This window comes from Corticium candelabrum, chromosome 3 (assembly GCF_963422355.1).
Source record: "Corticium candelabrum chromosome 3, ooCorCand1.1, whole genome shotgun sequence".
NCBI classification, from domain to species: domain Eukaryota; kingdom Metazoa; phylum Porifera; class Homoscleromorpha; order Homosclerophorida; family Plakinidae; genus Corticium; species Corticium candelabrum.
In genome coordinates this window covers 8619337-8634113 of record NC_085087.1, presented here as the reverse complement: position 1 = coordinate 8634113, position 14777 = coordinate 8619337, and the positions used below count along the sequence as shown (strand labels likewise).

General features: G+C 41.9%; 3 protein-coding genes across 5 annotated transcripts in view; all 3 read left to right on the top strand.

Moving 5' to 3' along the window:
* Positions 1–2134: 2134 nt before the first annotated feature.
* On the top strand, positions 2135–11920 carry LOC134177787 (uncharacterized). Its single transcript, XM_062644568.1, has 14 exons — positions 2135–2237; positions 3973–4063; positions 4130–4178; positions 4349–4445; positions 4513–4548; positions 4813–4885; positions 5212–5352; positions 5490–5608; positions 5955–6031; positions 6085–6134; positions 10785–10834; positions 10902–11000; positions 11659–11757; positions 11817–11920. Exons 1-13 carry the CDS (start codon positions 2135–2137, stop codon positions 11730–11732), a joined length of 1059 nt encoding a protein of 352 aa, XP_062500552.1. The 3' UTR covers positions 11733–11757; positions 11817–11920.
* A 217-nt stretch (positions 11921–12137) lies between these two features.
* Positions 12138–14777, top strand: part of LOC134177469 (U5 small nuclear ribonucleoprotein 40 kDa protein-like) — a 3887-nt gene continuing 1247 nt past the window's right edge. For 2 of the 3 annotated variants that reach the window (XR_009969524.1, XM_062644248.1), the window contains exon 1: positions 12648–13117. Coding sequence is in view for 2 of the 3 variants with exons in the window: in XM_062644248.1 (XP_062500232.1) it covers positions 12927–13117 (191 nt within the window). In the remaining variant the exon portion in view is untranslated. Of the gene's footprint in view, positions 12246–12308; positions 12403–12647; positions 13118–14777 lie in introns of those variants that run through there. The other variant, XM_062644249.1, reaches the window with a different exon arrangement.
* Positions 13291–14777, top strand: part of LOC134177290 (zinc finger MYM-type protein 1-like) — a 2198-nt gene continuing 711 nt past the window's right edge. The window contains exon 1 of the mRNA XM_062644072.1: positions 13291–14777. This exon is cut by the window's right edge and continues 711 nt beyond it. Coding sequence (XP_062500056.1) covers positions 13714–14777 — 1064 coding nt within the window. The 5' untranslated portion in view covers positions 13291–13713.

Here is a 14777-nt window from a genome sequence, read left to right as displayed (position 1 = left end):
ACACACACACACACACAACACACACACACACACACACACACACACACACACACACACACACACACACACACACACACACACACACACACAGATAGACAGACGGATGGACTGACAGACAGACGGATGTACGAACGGATGGACAGACGGACAGACAGCTAGGGAGACGGAGACAGATGGACTGACAGATAGACTGACAGACAGACAGACAGACAGATAGATATGATATTTAGGTATTTATCAACGTGTCATTGATGTTGTTGCTTTATAGCCTTCTGCAGCTGGAAACTCATCACATGCAGGTTTGCGCGCGCGCGCGTGTGTGTGTGTGTGTGTGTGTGTGTGTGTGTGTGTGTGTGTGTGTGTGTGTGTGTGTGTGTGTGTGTGTGTGTGTGTGTGTGTGCAAGCACAATTGATAATAGTAATAATTCATTGTTTATAGGAAAATCACACCAGGAGCTTGTTCCTTTGCTGGAATCTCTAGTTGCATCAGGTTTGTGGAAACGACTCACTGACTTGGCTACAAGGATGAAGCGCGAGTTGGAGCAGGAGAGACTTGAGTGTAATAGATGATTGGAAGGTGTGTGCATTTGTCTTTGTCTATAATTTGTTGTGAACTTTTTTTTGTGTATATTTTGTTTGTTTGTCGGTTTGTCTGTTTGGCTGTTTGTTTGGCTGTTTGTTTGTTGGTTTGTTTGTTTGTTTGTTTGTCTGTTTGTTTGTCTGCTTGTCTGTCTGTTTGTTTGTCTGCTTGTCTGTTTGTTTGTCTGCTTGACTGTTTGTTTGTCTGCTTGTCTGTCTGTCTGTTTGTCTGTATGTCTGTTTGTCTGTCTGTTTGTCTGTCTGTTTGTTTGTGTTTGTTTGTGCTTGTTTGTCTGTTTGTTTGTCTGTTTGTTTGTCTGTTAGTTTGTCGGTTTGTCTGGCTGTTTGTTGGTTTGTTTGTTTGTCTGTTTGTCCATTTATTTATGTATTTATTTATATTAATATTATTTATTTATATTTAACGTTTGTGTTTTCAGTTACTGCTTCGTCTATCGTAAAAGTAAAGGACAACCTTCGTCGCTGTAACAGCGAAATGGAGAGACTACACAAGGAAATCTCAAGTTTCCGTCGCACCGAAGTTCAACTAAGCGAACACGAACGCATATCACAGCAGACCAACTCAACGACATCGACAACAAAATTAGTAAACTCGATTCCTTTGTGAAGCAAGCCACAACGACCGGCACCAACAAACAGTAACATCAATCGCTTGCTGCTGATTGGTTGCCTTCATTTTATTTTAGTAAAACGAGTTGCAGAGTTCTGCACACAGGGGGGTCTGTTCTGATTTTGTTTTTATTGATGTTTTCTATTGGGGAGCACTCGTTTGTTGAGGAAGTAAGGACGTACGTTGGACATGCAGGGCTATAGTTAAGGTGTACGTGTGTGCTTAGTTTGAGTTGTCCTTTGAGACTTCGTTTTATCATAACACTACAGCTTGGGTATCCTAGATGTGACGTCACAGACGTGATGCACACTATTTTAACTTTAAAATTCTTTCTCCTTACATGTGTTTGGTAAATCTTTGTGAACGGTGTTGAGTTTGTTTTTGATGATTTGTGTGTGACAGTACAGTGTACACACCATCAGCCAGAGACTAGCTAACCACCCTTTAGCGCGCGTTAGATGAGCTCGTGTCCTCGATGTATGAAAGCGTGTGCATGTGCCCGCAGGTTCTACAGCTCAAAATTTGATTAAAATAATAATAAATTTTGTCTGTGTTGTTAACGAACGCGTTCTAATTCAGCAAACATCCAAAGTCTTTAGTTCTGGCCGTCTGAAGACGACGCCGAGTGTAGAGAACACGCAGTCTCATCAATCGACGCACGTTTTCACTCTTACCACTCGTCTACATCAATCACGCAACGCACAAATCTTACTGTTTCTATTCCCGTCAAAATAGCGACACACCTAACTTTAAACTCCCGTATGTGCACGTGTTTATTTTCGCCAAAATAACAACACACCCAACTCTAAACTCCCGTATGTCAATGTTTGTAGCACCCGACGTGTGCAAGAGATCTCCTGCAATATCAATCAACGTCCGATGTAGCTGCATGTTTTTTCCGTCTTGTCAAGTCACACTCTGCGCACGATGGCAATGGATAAGCGGCTGGTTGTGCGCGATTGCCACACGAAACCGATTACGTCGATGACGTTTGTTCTCTGGAGACGAGAATATGTTACTGCAGCGGAAGGTACACCGACAGTAACGATGATCACGTTGCCTGTTGATCCTATCGTTTTGTTCGCCTGTTTTTTGTATATTTTGTGGTATTTTTATGTTCAGTTTTATATTTTTATTTTTTATTTTATTTTTAATAATTTTAATTATTTATTTATTTATATCTTTTATGCTGTGATGTATAGCCATCTCTTTGCATGTGTCTGTCTGTCTGTCTGTCTGTCTGTCTGTTTGTTTGTCTGTCAATACATATATTTTCAAACATTGAAATATTATACACCATCTAAGCAAAGCAACTAAACGTGTCTGTTTGTTTGTCTGTGTGTCTGTCTGTGTGTCTGTTTTATGTCTGTCTGTTGGTCTGTCTTATGTCTGTCTGTCTGCCTGTTTGTCTGTCGATCAGTTTGTCTGTCTGTACTGTCTGTTTGTTTGTCTGTTTGTCTGTTGGTCTGTCTGTTTGTTTGTTTGTTGTTCATTGACTGTTATTGTTATGCATACATAAAGTTAGAGACTTGTTATTAGTAGAGTAAGAGTTCAAATATAATAATTTGTCTGTCTGTCTGTTGGTCTGTTTGTTGTCTGTCTGTTTGTCTGTCGATCAGTTTGTCTGTCTGTCTGTTCTTCTGTCTGTCTGTCTGTCTGTCTGTCTGTCTGTCAAGTAACATTTATTTCAAACATACATCTATAATACAATGCTAGCAAGGTAACTATATAAAGTTCTGTGACTATGAGAGTTTACTAGGACTAGATTTTAAAAACAAACAAACATGTAACGCTTAAAAGAGAACAATGCAGACTACCCGGGGCCAACTTAGTGGCTGAAAAACTGGGTAGAGCAATCTACAGTACAGTCAATGTCATTTGTCAGAGCTTACATTTGTCTCATGATGACCTTTGCGTTGCACTTCTGAAGTTGAGTTGAGAATCTCTTTCTCCGGATGTACAGAAACTCGGCAGCGTTAGGTCGACCAAGTTCATCACGTGACTTCTTGGCTAGCCTTTTTCCAGAAAGGTTTTTCCCATCTCACCCCATTGTCCAAAATGTTCTATAACTAAGGGAATGAATCTGACTGTTGATCCACCTGGTAGATTTTCCTTTGTTTGTCTGTCTGTTTGTCTGTCTGTCTGTCTGTCTGTTGTCTGTCTGTTTGTCTGTCAGTCTGTCTGTTGTCTCTGTTTGTCTGTTGATCAGTTTGTCTGTTGATCAGTTTGTCTGTCTGTCCTGTCTGTTTGTTTGTCTGTCTGTTTGTCTGTCTGTCTGTCTGTCTGTCTGTTGTCTGTCTGTCTGTCTGTCTGTTGTCTGTCTGTTTGTCTGTCTGTCTGTCTGTCTGTCTGTTGTCTGTCTGTCTGTCTGTCTGTTGTCTGTCTGTTTGTCTGTTGATCAGTTTGTCTGTCTGTCTTGTCTGTTTGTTTGTCTGTCTGTTTGTCTGTTTGTCTGTCTGTTTGTTTGTTTGTCTGTTTGTCTGTCTGTTTGTCTGTTTGTGTGTCTATTTGTATTTCTGTCTGTGTCTATCTGTCTGTCTATTTTGCTTGACTGCTATTTGTTTGTTTGTTTGTATTTGTTTGTTTGTTTGTATTTGTTTGTTTGTCTGTCTTTTTCTGCTTGTTGTTTCTACTGTATATGCAATTATGTTTGTTCTTTTTTGTATATTCTTTATGTTTGTATTTGGCATTTATTCATTAATCTGCTGCTTTTTTGCTTTGCTTTATCCTTCATTACCGACTAATCGTGGGATTCTCCCATTCAGATGGCCAATTACGATATTGGGATTTTGATTGTGGCAAACTCGTACAAACTGTGAACGAATATTCAGGCTGGATAACCGACATCGTGTGCTGGTAAGACAAACACTCAACTGATCCAACATTAGCCACCAAGATGCTCACTTTGTAGCTTGTGTTTAGGGCAGAATACAAAGCAATGTTCACGTCATCGAATGACAACACCATCATTGTATGAAGCTCGACCGGCATTGTACATCAACGTATAGAGGTAAAGGAGTTTAGCAGTTGTGTGTGTGTGTGTGTGTGTGTGTGTGTGTGTGTGTGTGTGTGTGTGTGTGTGTGTGTGTGTGTGTGTGTGTGTGTGTGTATTGCATTTCATGTGATTTATTTGAATTGCAGCTGAACCATCCAGTCTATTGTCTTGCATGGCAGCATCGACATTCTCAACTAATTGCAGGAATGAATGGCAGCATTCGTGCTTACAATGTAAAAGAAGGTTAATATCAATGTATACATTATGATGAATGCACTGATACCATTACAATCTCTCTCTGCATTTGTAGGGTTGTTGATAGGAGCTCCTAGCTTGGTGAGGAAAGGTATGCTGGCATGACATGTTGAGATGGTAAATCAACATTGCATTGATATCAATGTTACGTAATATAAAATAAATAAATTTAAATTTTAACTAATTATGTCAATTTATATTTTAAATTTAAAAATATTTTTAATAAAAGTAATAAGCTAATTACTGACATGTTAATATCAATTATACAAAAATTAGTTATTGCTATAAATAAATAATATTTTAGTGATTAATGTATATATTGAGTAGACGTTGGGTGATTTGGTGTGCTGTGTAGCTCAAGTTGTTAATTCTCATGTCGATATTGTGAAGTGTATTGTATGTATGGATGCCAAAGTTTACAGTGGAGGGTGAGGCGGATGTCTCCGTGCCATTGATCATATTACAAATGATCGTGTGTGTGTGTGTGTGCACGCGCACACGTGTGTGTCTGTCTGTCTGTCTGTCTGTCTATTTATCTGTCTGTCTGTCTGTCTGTCTGTGTGTCTATGTCTGTCTGTGTGTGCATGTGTGTGTGTGTGTGTGTGTGTGTGTGTGTGTGTGTGTGTGTGTGTGTGTGTGTGTGTGTGTGTGTGTATGCATGTGTGTGTGTGTGTGTGTGTGTGTGTGTGTGTGTGTGTGTGTGTGTGTCTGTATGTGTGTGGTCATTTGTTGGATTGTTTGTTTGTATGTCTGTGTGCTTATGTCGATTGTATGTATGTATGTACACATATTTGTGTACAAAACCTTTCATACAATATCATGTACTCAGATATGACCAGAGACTCGTCTCACACGAAATACCACCAGGAGAGAAAGAAATGAGAGCGTGTAACATGTATGAGCAACTACATACCTCAACACCTTGACTAATTAATTAATTATTTATATCTGAACACCTTGATTAATTAATTAATTATGTTTGCCTGAACACCTTGACTAATTAATTAATTATTTAATTAATGTATTGTATAGTGTAAAGACTGCACATGATGCTGGTATCAACTGTATGGCATATGCAAAGGATACAGAGAACACATGGTATGAGGTTGCATTTTTTGTTTTCGTTTTGTTTCATTGTGTGAGGGGAGATTGTGTGGAGGATTATTACTGGTGCATTTGATCACGTTGTGAAGATCTGGTTGCCTGAATGCAAGCTGATTCATAGAGTTACAGATCAGTTGTAGTGAGTTGATGTTGTTGGCTGCTTTTATACATGCACACGCTCACGCACACACACACACACACACACACACACACACACACACACACACACACACACACACACACACACACACTTGCACACACACACACACACATGCACACACACACACACACACACACACACACACACATGCACACACACACCTTGACAAACAAACAAACAAACAAGCAATTGACAATTTTTGCTCAGTTCTGTGATCACTGGTATCTGCTAAGTACCTCGAAACAAAACAGTTTGGATATCAACAGGCCACAAGCTCATAACAATTTTTGATCCAAAGTCTGGAGAAAATGTAAATAATTTGATTATACTTACTGTTGATATCAATGACATATTTTGCGGCAGGTATCGGAGTTTGTTAGCACATACAGAGAACTAGCAAGGGACAAAGACAAGTAAGGAATCTTTATGTTGGGAGTCTTTGCTTGCTTTGCTTTATGAAACTACTCTTGTTGTAATGCATAGCAAATTGTTTGTATGGCTATCTTATTGCCATGTCAATTGGACAGACAGACAGACAGACAGACAGACAGATTTGTTTTATTGTCATCAAACGTCACTACTTACATCACTTGCTGCAGTACTAAAAGTTCTACTTTCCTACTGTTCTTCGTTTTAATTAATGAATAGAACTATGAATGGCTTTGTCCATCTCTAGCTTGTCTTGTCCATCCAAACAATTCAATGAAAGCCTAGATAGCTTTCTTAAAACAACTCTACTGTTACATTTCTGAATAATCACAGAAAATCTTCTTCTCCAATAGCTTCTAAACGCTGCTTCATTTTTCCTTCCCAGCATGTCTTTGGACTTCTTTGCAAGTTCATTTAAAAATTCCTCTGCTTTGGGTCCCCAACGACCAAAGTGTTCGAACACCAGAGGAGTAACAAAAGGCTTAGAACCATCTGGTAATGATTCTTTGCGATACTTTACTTCCTTCCTTGCCTCTCGTTTTGTTGCTGCATATCCACATGTCGTGGACGCTCCCTTGATGGTATCTTTGCTCCAGGGATGAGCCATAGCAACATCTATCTCTTTTGTTGTTCCTGAGTCTACGTCGTAAAATGTGATGTCTGGTCTATCTTCAGTGTGGATGTATCTGTGTCTTGGCTCAATCTGGTGGCATATGAGCAAATCGCTGAGACACTCGCTCCATCCAGAAACTAGGGTGTTGTGCGTCCAGACAGGACCTCCCCCATACTTACATGTAATCAAGTGATATCCTTCTCTGTCCAGCTCTGCTCCACACTCACATTTTACAAGGAGCTGACTGAATGGCAGACAGACACCCAACCTCAGACAAGACGCTAGACGAAATTCATTCAGACAGACAGACAGACAGACAGACAGACAGACAGACGGATAGACAGACAGTATGGCAAACCCAGCTCCCTTGTCTTCATGCAGGGTTCTTCTACCGTAGTAATTCCATCTGAGGAGGGAGTTCATCAAGGAGACCCTCTGGGTCCTGTTCTTTTTGCTATGGCCATTCATCCAGTCTTAACTAAGATTTAGAAATCCCACTCTCAAGTACGCGTACTGGCCTACCTGGATGACGTATTTTTGCTGGGAAGGGTGAAATCTGTTTTGGCTGCGTTTCATGACTTGAAGGGAATCTTCTCAGCCATCAATCTGGTCATAGCAGACAAAAAGTGCGAGATATTTTCTCAATCATCCTCGACTGCTGCTGAAGAGTTTGAAGAAATTGCTGTGTCTTGTGAGGGTGCCCTCTTCCTTGGTTCTCCGATTGGTTTGATGTCATTCGTTACGTCCTCTTGTGCCACCATAGCCCAGTCAAAGCTCTCACTGTGCGATCAGCTTACCAAATTGGATGATGTTCAGAGTGCAATGCTGCTATTACGATGCTGTTACGTCCCCAACCTTAACCATTTGGCCCGGACAGTCCATCCTGATTTGCTAGTTCATGCTTCTACAATCCATGACTCTGGGACAAAAGAAACTTTCTCCCACCTCTTAAGCTATGACATGGTTGATGACAGGATTTGGCATCAGGCTTCTTTACCCATCAGAATGGGTGTTTTCGGGATGATTCCTATGCTGTCAATTAGACAACCAGCTTTTGTTGCATCCCGGGCCAACGCTTTTACAGAGCTGCCATTCCGATTCTCTGTTATACGACCTATCATCGACAGTCTCTTAAGCTCTTCAACCACTCCAATCAGTGAGGCCATAGCAAGGTCTGTCCCTCCAGGAAAAATATCTCCGACTACCTGCCATGTACTGGGAAAGTTCAACAAAAGCTATCTTCTGTCACTGCTTCTTCTAATGCTCAGTATCTACTCGAGAATGCCCGCACTGCCAGAGATGCAGCACGCCTACGCTCAACAACAGGTAAGGGAGCTGGGGCTTGGCTTAATGCTATCTTTACATCGGAAGTGTTCGCACTCAATTCTTGCGATTTTCGCTTGGCGTCCTTCCTTCGTTTGGGTTTGCTCATAGCCTCTCCAGCTGGACAACGACATGCAATTGTGGAGCTCTTATAGATGACAGTGGATATCATTTGCTGACCTGTAAGACTGGTGGCAGGCCGGTATGGTCTCACGAATCGATTTTGTCCGTCTGGTCTGATTGTTTCCGTGGGTTGCATATCCACCACCGCAGGGATCCTAGGAGTCATTATACAACCACAGACAACAGACCAGACATCGTATTTTTTGACTCGGACATTGGAAACAACGTTGACCTTGATATCTCCCTCGCCCACCCATGGAGTAGTGACATCTTTCCATCATCTGCTAGTGTTAGTGGTGCCGCTGCAGAGAGGAGAGCAGACAGAAAGAAAGAGAAATACAGCAAACAGCAGTTACCAGGTGGCAGAATTCCACTGTGACCCACTAGTATTGGAGCATTTTGGAGCTTGGGGATCGATGGGTGGAAACTCCTGTGCAAGTTATCAAAAAAGTCATCGGACAAAGTGGGACGACCGAACGCTGCAGAGTTTATCGACTTCTGGTCCAAACGCTTTTCTATTCAGCTCCAGAAGTGCAATGCTAGAGTCATCTCTAAAAAGCTATCTACGATGTCTGAAGACAACAGATGTGACCTCTTTGCCACCCAGTACTTTAGCCACTAGCTGGTACTGAGGCTTTGCTTGTACACTGTATTTTTAAGTGTAGTCCTTATTTTACTTTACGTGAGTTTCAATTTTAGCTTAGTTTAGTTGATGAACACTACTAGTAGTTGGACAGTACATAGCATTCTGCATTGCAAAATGTATCATAGATAAAAGTTCAAATATATGTGATTGACAGACAGACAGACAGATAGACAGACAGACTTGGCATGGCAACAAGCCACTCTACCAGTCCGACTAGGTGGTTTTGGTCTAACATCTGTCAAATCTATTGCAGCTTGTACTTTCTTAGCCTCGTGGGTTGAAGCAATAGATGCACTACCCAAGCGTTTGCCTAACTTGAGAGTAGATTTAGATTTGCTTCTGAAAGGATCTTCGGGATCTGCTACAGGTGCGACATTAAAGAGCCTCATTCCCTCGAATGAACTGTCTGAGTACTTACCTGCTAGTGGCAAATTACAGAAGCAATTATCTAATGATTTGTTTGAATCTATGTCTCGCAATACAGTGAAGTCAACAAGAGATGCTGCCAGAATTTGCTCTTTACAAGGTACAGGTGCAGGTGCTTGGGTCAACACTGTTCCAACTTCGATGTGTTTCGCATTTGATTCTTGCGTTTATTGCTTGGCGTCATATCTGAGGTTGGGCTTGCCAGTCTGTTCTCTGGAGTGGTTGAGATCGTGTCAGTGCGGAGCAGTTCTTGACGACAGCGGGTATCATCTTTTAATTAACATGCAAGGTTGGTGGTGGCCCAGTTTGGAGTCACGAATCCATTGCAAATGTTTGGGCTGATTGTCTAAGTGAACTTCACATACCACACAGGAGAGAGTCAAGACATCGCTACTCAAACTCGGATAACAGACCAGACATTATAGCACTTGATACATCTTCTGGTATGAGTATTGATTTAGACATCTCTCTTGCCCATCCCTGGAGCTCAGAGGTATTTCCCTCGTCCTCAAAAGTAGATGGTCTAGCTTCAAAGCGAAGAGAAGAAAAGAAAAAAATTAAATATCAAGATGAAAGGCTACCAACTGGCAACCAAATAATCTTTAAGCCTTTAGCCATTGAACACTTCGGTAGATGGGGTGATGAAGGAGCCCAATACCTATGTTCTCTCGGATCTCAATCTTTTGATAAAAATGGTCGGCGCAAGTCGGCACAATTTATGGATCACTGGCGGAAAAGGTTCAGCATTCAATTACAGCGATGCAATGCTAGAGTAATCCAACGCAAGATGTCATTCTTGGGTTGCAGAGTCCACGCAAAAACAAGCCGCTTTCATCTCCAATAATTAGTGTTGTAATAACTGGAACCTCTTTGGGTTCTTTAGCAGTTAGAAAATGTAGTTCTTAGTTCTCAGTTGGTTCAGTAGTTGATATCTGTAGTCTCTAGGTTATTCTGTATAATTTGACTCGTAGTACATATTGTATGTTGCTAGATTCATGTTTCAAATATATGTATTGGACAGACAAACAGACAGACAGACAGACAGACAGGCAACAGACAAACAGACGAACTCGCATACTGATTGTTGTGCACAGATACACGTACACACAGACTTTTCAAGACACACACACACACACACACACTTTTTAAGACACACACACACACACACACACACACACACACACACACACACACACACACACACACACACACACACACACACACACACACAAACAAACAAACAAACAAGCACACACACACACACAAACACACACACACAAAACACACACACACACACACACACACACACACACACACACACACACACACAAACACACACACACACATACACACACACCACACACACACACACACACACACACACACACACACACACACACACACACACACACACACACACACACACACATGCACACACACACACACATTCAGGCATGCACACACACACACGCACTTTAGCTATGTAACTTGTTCTGCCTCTAGGCGTTCACTGTTGGCACTGAGATATATTCCTGAAACAAATGAGGTTATCGGTGAGACCCACGGTCATTTGATTGTCTGTGTATTACAAAGAGTCACAACTTGCCTCTTCTGTTTTAGCAACAACAAGGAGGAGGCAGCTTGTCATCTGGAAATATGAACAAACGGCAGCGACTATCACTCTTCCCGGCAAAAAGACATTTGACTGTCTTGCATACAGTAAGAGTTGATTATAGTGGCAGACTAGATGTAGGTGGTTAGAATCTAAATGTGTTGCTATGGGAACCATTAGCTTTAGCTATACATGTTTAACTTTTGTCATCATCTTTTGTAGCTACACACACACACACACACACACACACACACACACACACACACACACACACACACACACACACACACACACACACACACACACACACACACACACACACACACACACACACACACACACACACAGACACACACACACACAGACACACACACACACAGACACACACACACACAGACACACACACACACACACACACACACACACACACACACACACACGCATGCACCCATGCACCCATGCACTCACACATGCACGCACGCACACCACACACACACACACACACACACACACACACACACACACACACACACACACACACAAACACACTTACACACACACACACACACACACAAACACACACACACACACACACACACACACACACACACACACACACACACACACTTCGTGTCAAATGTCTGTCCCAAAAAGCTAACTAAAATTTTAATTTAACTTTATTGATGTTTGGATTTCTACTATGATATGCATCAATGTTGTCTAATGTCTTGTAAGTAACATTTGTTATTGTATCTGTGTGGACAGACTGGTTGACAAAGTTTGTTACCAGAAATCAAAGTCTGACAAAGATGACGACCTTGCTTCTGATGGTGTTATAACCGACATGGCATATTGCCCAGAAAGGTCGTTTACGTTTCTCCTAGTGTTTGTCCATCTCTTTTCTATCATTGTTGTTCTCTTAGAAATGAGTTTGCATACTCATCAACTGACAAACTTGTTTACATTCGGAAGTTTGCAGAGACAGGAAGTGAGATGAAAATGGCTGCTGTTCTGCAAGGCCACGAAAGTGATGTCACACAAGTGCGATTTGTCATCCTCCATTTTAACATAAAATTGTGTATTAAATTGATTTTATTGCCCAGGTGGAATGGAATGATGTGAGGCAATGCTGGGTGAGCGGTTCAGAAGATGGGACCATTCGGCTGTGGGTGAGTACAAGTGTACACACAGTGTTGACATCTCAACATGTTTTATTCAAATTTTAATTTGTGTTGCCAGGATGCGGATGGAATGGCATGTCAGGCTGTGCTTGCAGTCGGTGGTGTAGTGACCGCATTGCGTATTGATACGAAGAATGGTTGTGTTGTGGCAGGGATACAAGATGTTATTAAGTTTGTATATCTGAGTGCTAGGGTGATCGTTGATGTGGTGTGATGTGTTGTCTTGTTGTGCAGGGTGTTTGATCTTGTCTTGCATAAATTGGTTCAAACAAATGTCGGCCACAGAGATGCAGTTCTCAGCATTATTCACATTCCAGAGAGAAACCAGGTAGGCAGTGCTTTAATCACTTTCTTGTTTGTCATTAACTTGTAGACATGCTTATGGCTAATTGTTGTTTATTGCATTTTGCCAAAGAATTTTTTGTTTTCCTGTTTGTCTGTCTGTCTGTCTGTCTGTCTGTTTGTCTGTATGTTAAATGGTAAGTCTCAATACTTGCAAGAGTTTTAACTTGGTATCATGTTGTAGAAATTGTGTAGGTTAATTGCAGGGCCGTAGGAGCCGGTGCGGCTGGTGCGGCCATGGCCGCACCACTTTTTGTAGCCTCGCCTAGCCAGACCCTTCTCTGCGCGAGCGAAAGAGAGAGAAGAGGAAAAACAAACACATATAAGGAGGCATTCAATTTGAAACCAGACTGACAGACATTCACACACACGTACACGCACACACACACACACACACACACACACACACACACACACACACACACACACACACACACACAGGTAGACATACAGAGGGCCTGGGTACGAGGCTACCCTCTTCTTGGCCTCAGATAACGCGCGTTATTGACAATGGCGAAAGCTCCTCATCCGGCTTCTTTCTTTCTCCGCCAATGTCCTGTTATTGGAAAGAAAAACGATACAAGATCAACGCCTTCTTTAAGTGAGTCACCTCACCAGCCTACTGCCATTCAGTTTCCAAAGCGCCAATTTGGGAAGAAAAGCGTCGTGTACAGGCCATTTCAGCCGGCATGGTTTTTGAGGTAACTAGTTGAGAAACATATTGTTAAGTTAATTAAGCTGTATAGTGTAGTGTACCACGCCTTTCTTTCTTTCAACTTTTGTCAGTAATAACTGATTAGCTAACGGTTTCAGGTGGCAGTGGCTTCACTACGTGGAAGGTGAGGACAAAGTATACTGTCATACGTGCGTAAAGGCGTACAAGGAAAAGAAGCTTGTGGCACCCAACTTGGAGTGGTCTTTTATATCTCATGGTTATACTAATTGGAAAGACGCCACAGTTAACTTTGCCAAACATGAGCAGTCTACCTGTCATGAAGATGCAGCACTAAAGATACTGTCTGCTGGCAAGACAATACCCGATGTGGGTGAAAGTTTGTCATCACAGCATGCCGTGGAGAAAGAAGAACGGCGAGTTTGTTTATTAAAAATCATACAGAATATACGTTTTCTTTCACGTCAAGGCTTGGCCTTGCGAGGTGATGGCAATGAAGATGATTCCAATTTTTCCCAGCTTCTAAGACTTCGTGCAGTTGATAGTGAAAGTCTTTCTACGTGGCTGACTAGAAAGACTGACAAGTACACATCTCCTGAAATACAAAACGAGCTGCTGAAGCTAATGGCATTGAAAGTTTTAGAGAAAGTTGCTGACAAACTTCACAGTGCCAAGTTTTTCACTATCATGGCTGACGAAACAACTGACTCCTCTAATAGAGAGCAGGTAGTTATTTGCTTACGCTGGGTGGATCAGTGGTTTGCTGCACATGAGGAGTTCATTGGACTGCATGTGGTAGATACTGTTGATGCTAAGACAATAGTCCATGTCGTTAGAGATGTTTTACTTAGACTGAATTTATCTCTGAACAAAGCCAGAGGACAATGCTATGACGGAGCAGGAGCTATGGCTGGTAGGAGACAGGGCGTGGCAAAGCAGATTTCTCAAGAAGAACCTAGAGCAATTTACACTCACTGTTATGGTCACGCTTTGAACTTAGCTTGTTCTGATACGGTGAAGCGCTGTGACTGCATGCACAATTCTTTGACCACTGCATATGAAATCATGAAATTGATAAAAAAGTCACCGAAGAGAGATGCTTGTTTACGGCAACTGAAGGACGTCCATTCACCAGACACCCCTGGGCTCAGGGTGCTATGTCCAACTAGGTGGACAGTAAAGGCAAAGTCTCTACAAAGCATTGTAGACAACTACTCAGCAATTCAGGAACTCTGGGAAGAATCACTGGGTGACGTCAAAGAGACGGAAATGAGAGGACGAATTTTGGGAGTCTCAGCCCAGATGAAGACGTTTTCTTTTCTCTTTGGAGTTATGCTGGGAAGATTGCTGTTTAGTCATAGTGACAACCTCAGTAGAACTCTTCAACATACAAACTTTTCAGCTACCCAAGGACAAGCAGTTGCATCAATGACAGTCAGGACTTTGGAATCTATGAGAGAAGATTGTGGATTTGAGGCATTTTGGAAGAAGGCAACTGAAACTGCTAGAGAAATGATTGTAGGAGAACCTCAGGCACCTCGGCGTAGAAAACGACCACGTAGGCTAGATCATTGGAATGCAGAGCCAGAGTTTCCAGAAACTGCACAGGCCCACTATAGGAGGATTTACTTTGAAGCTTTTGATTTGATCATATCATGTATCAAAGATCGGTTTGACCAACCTGGTTA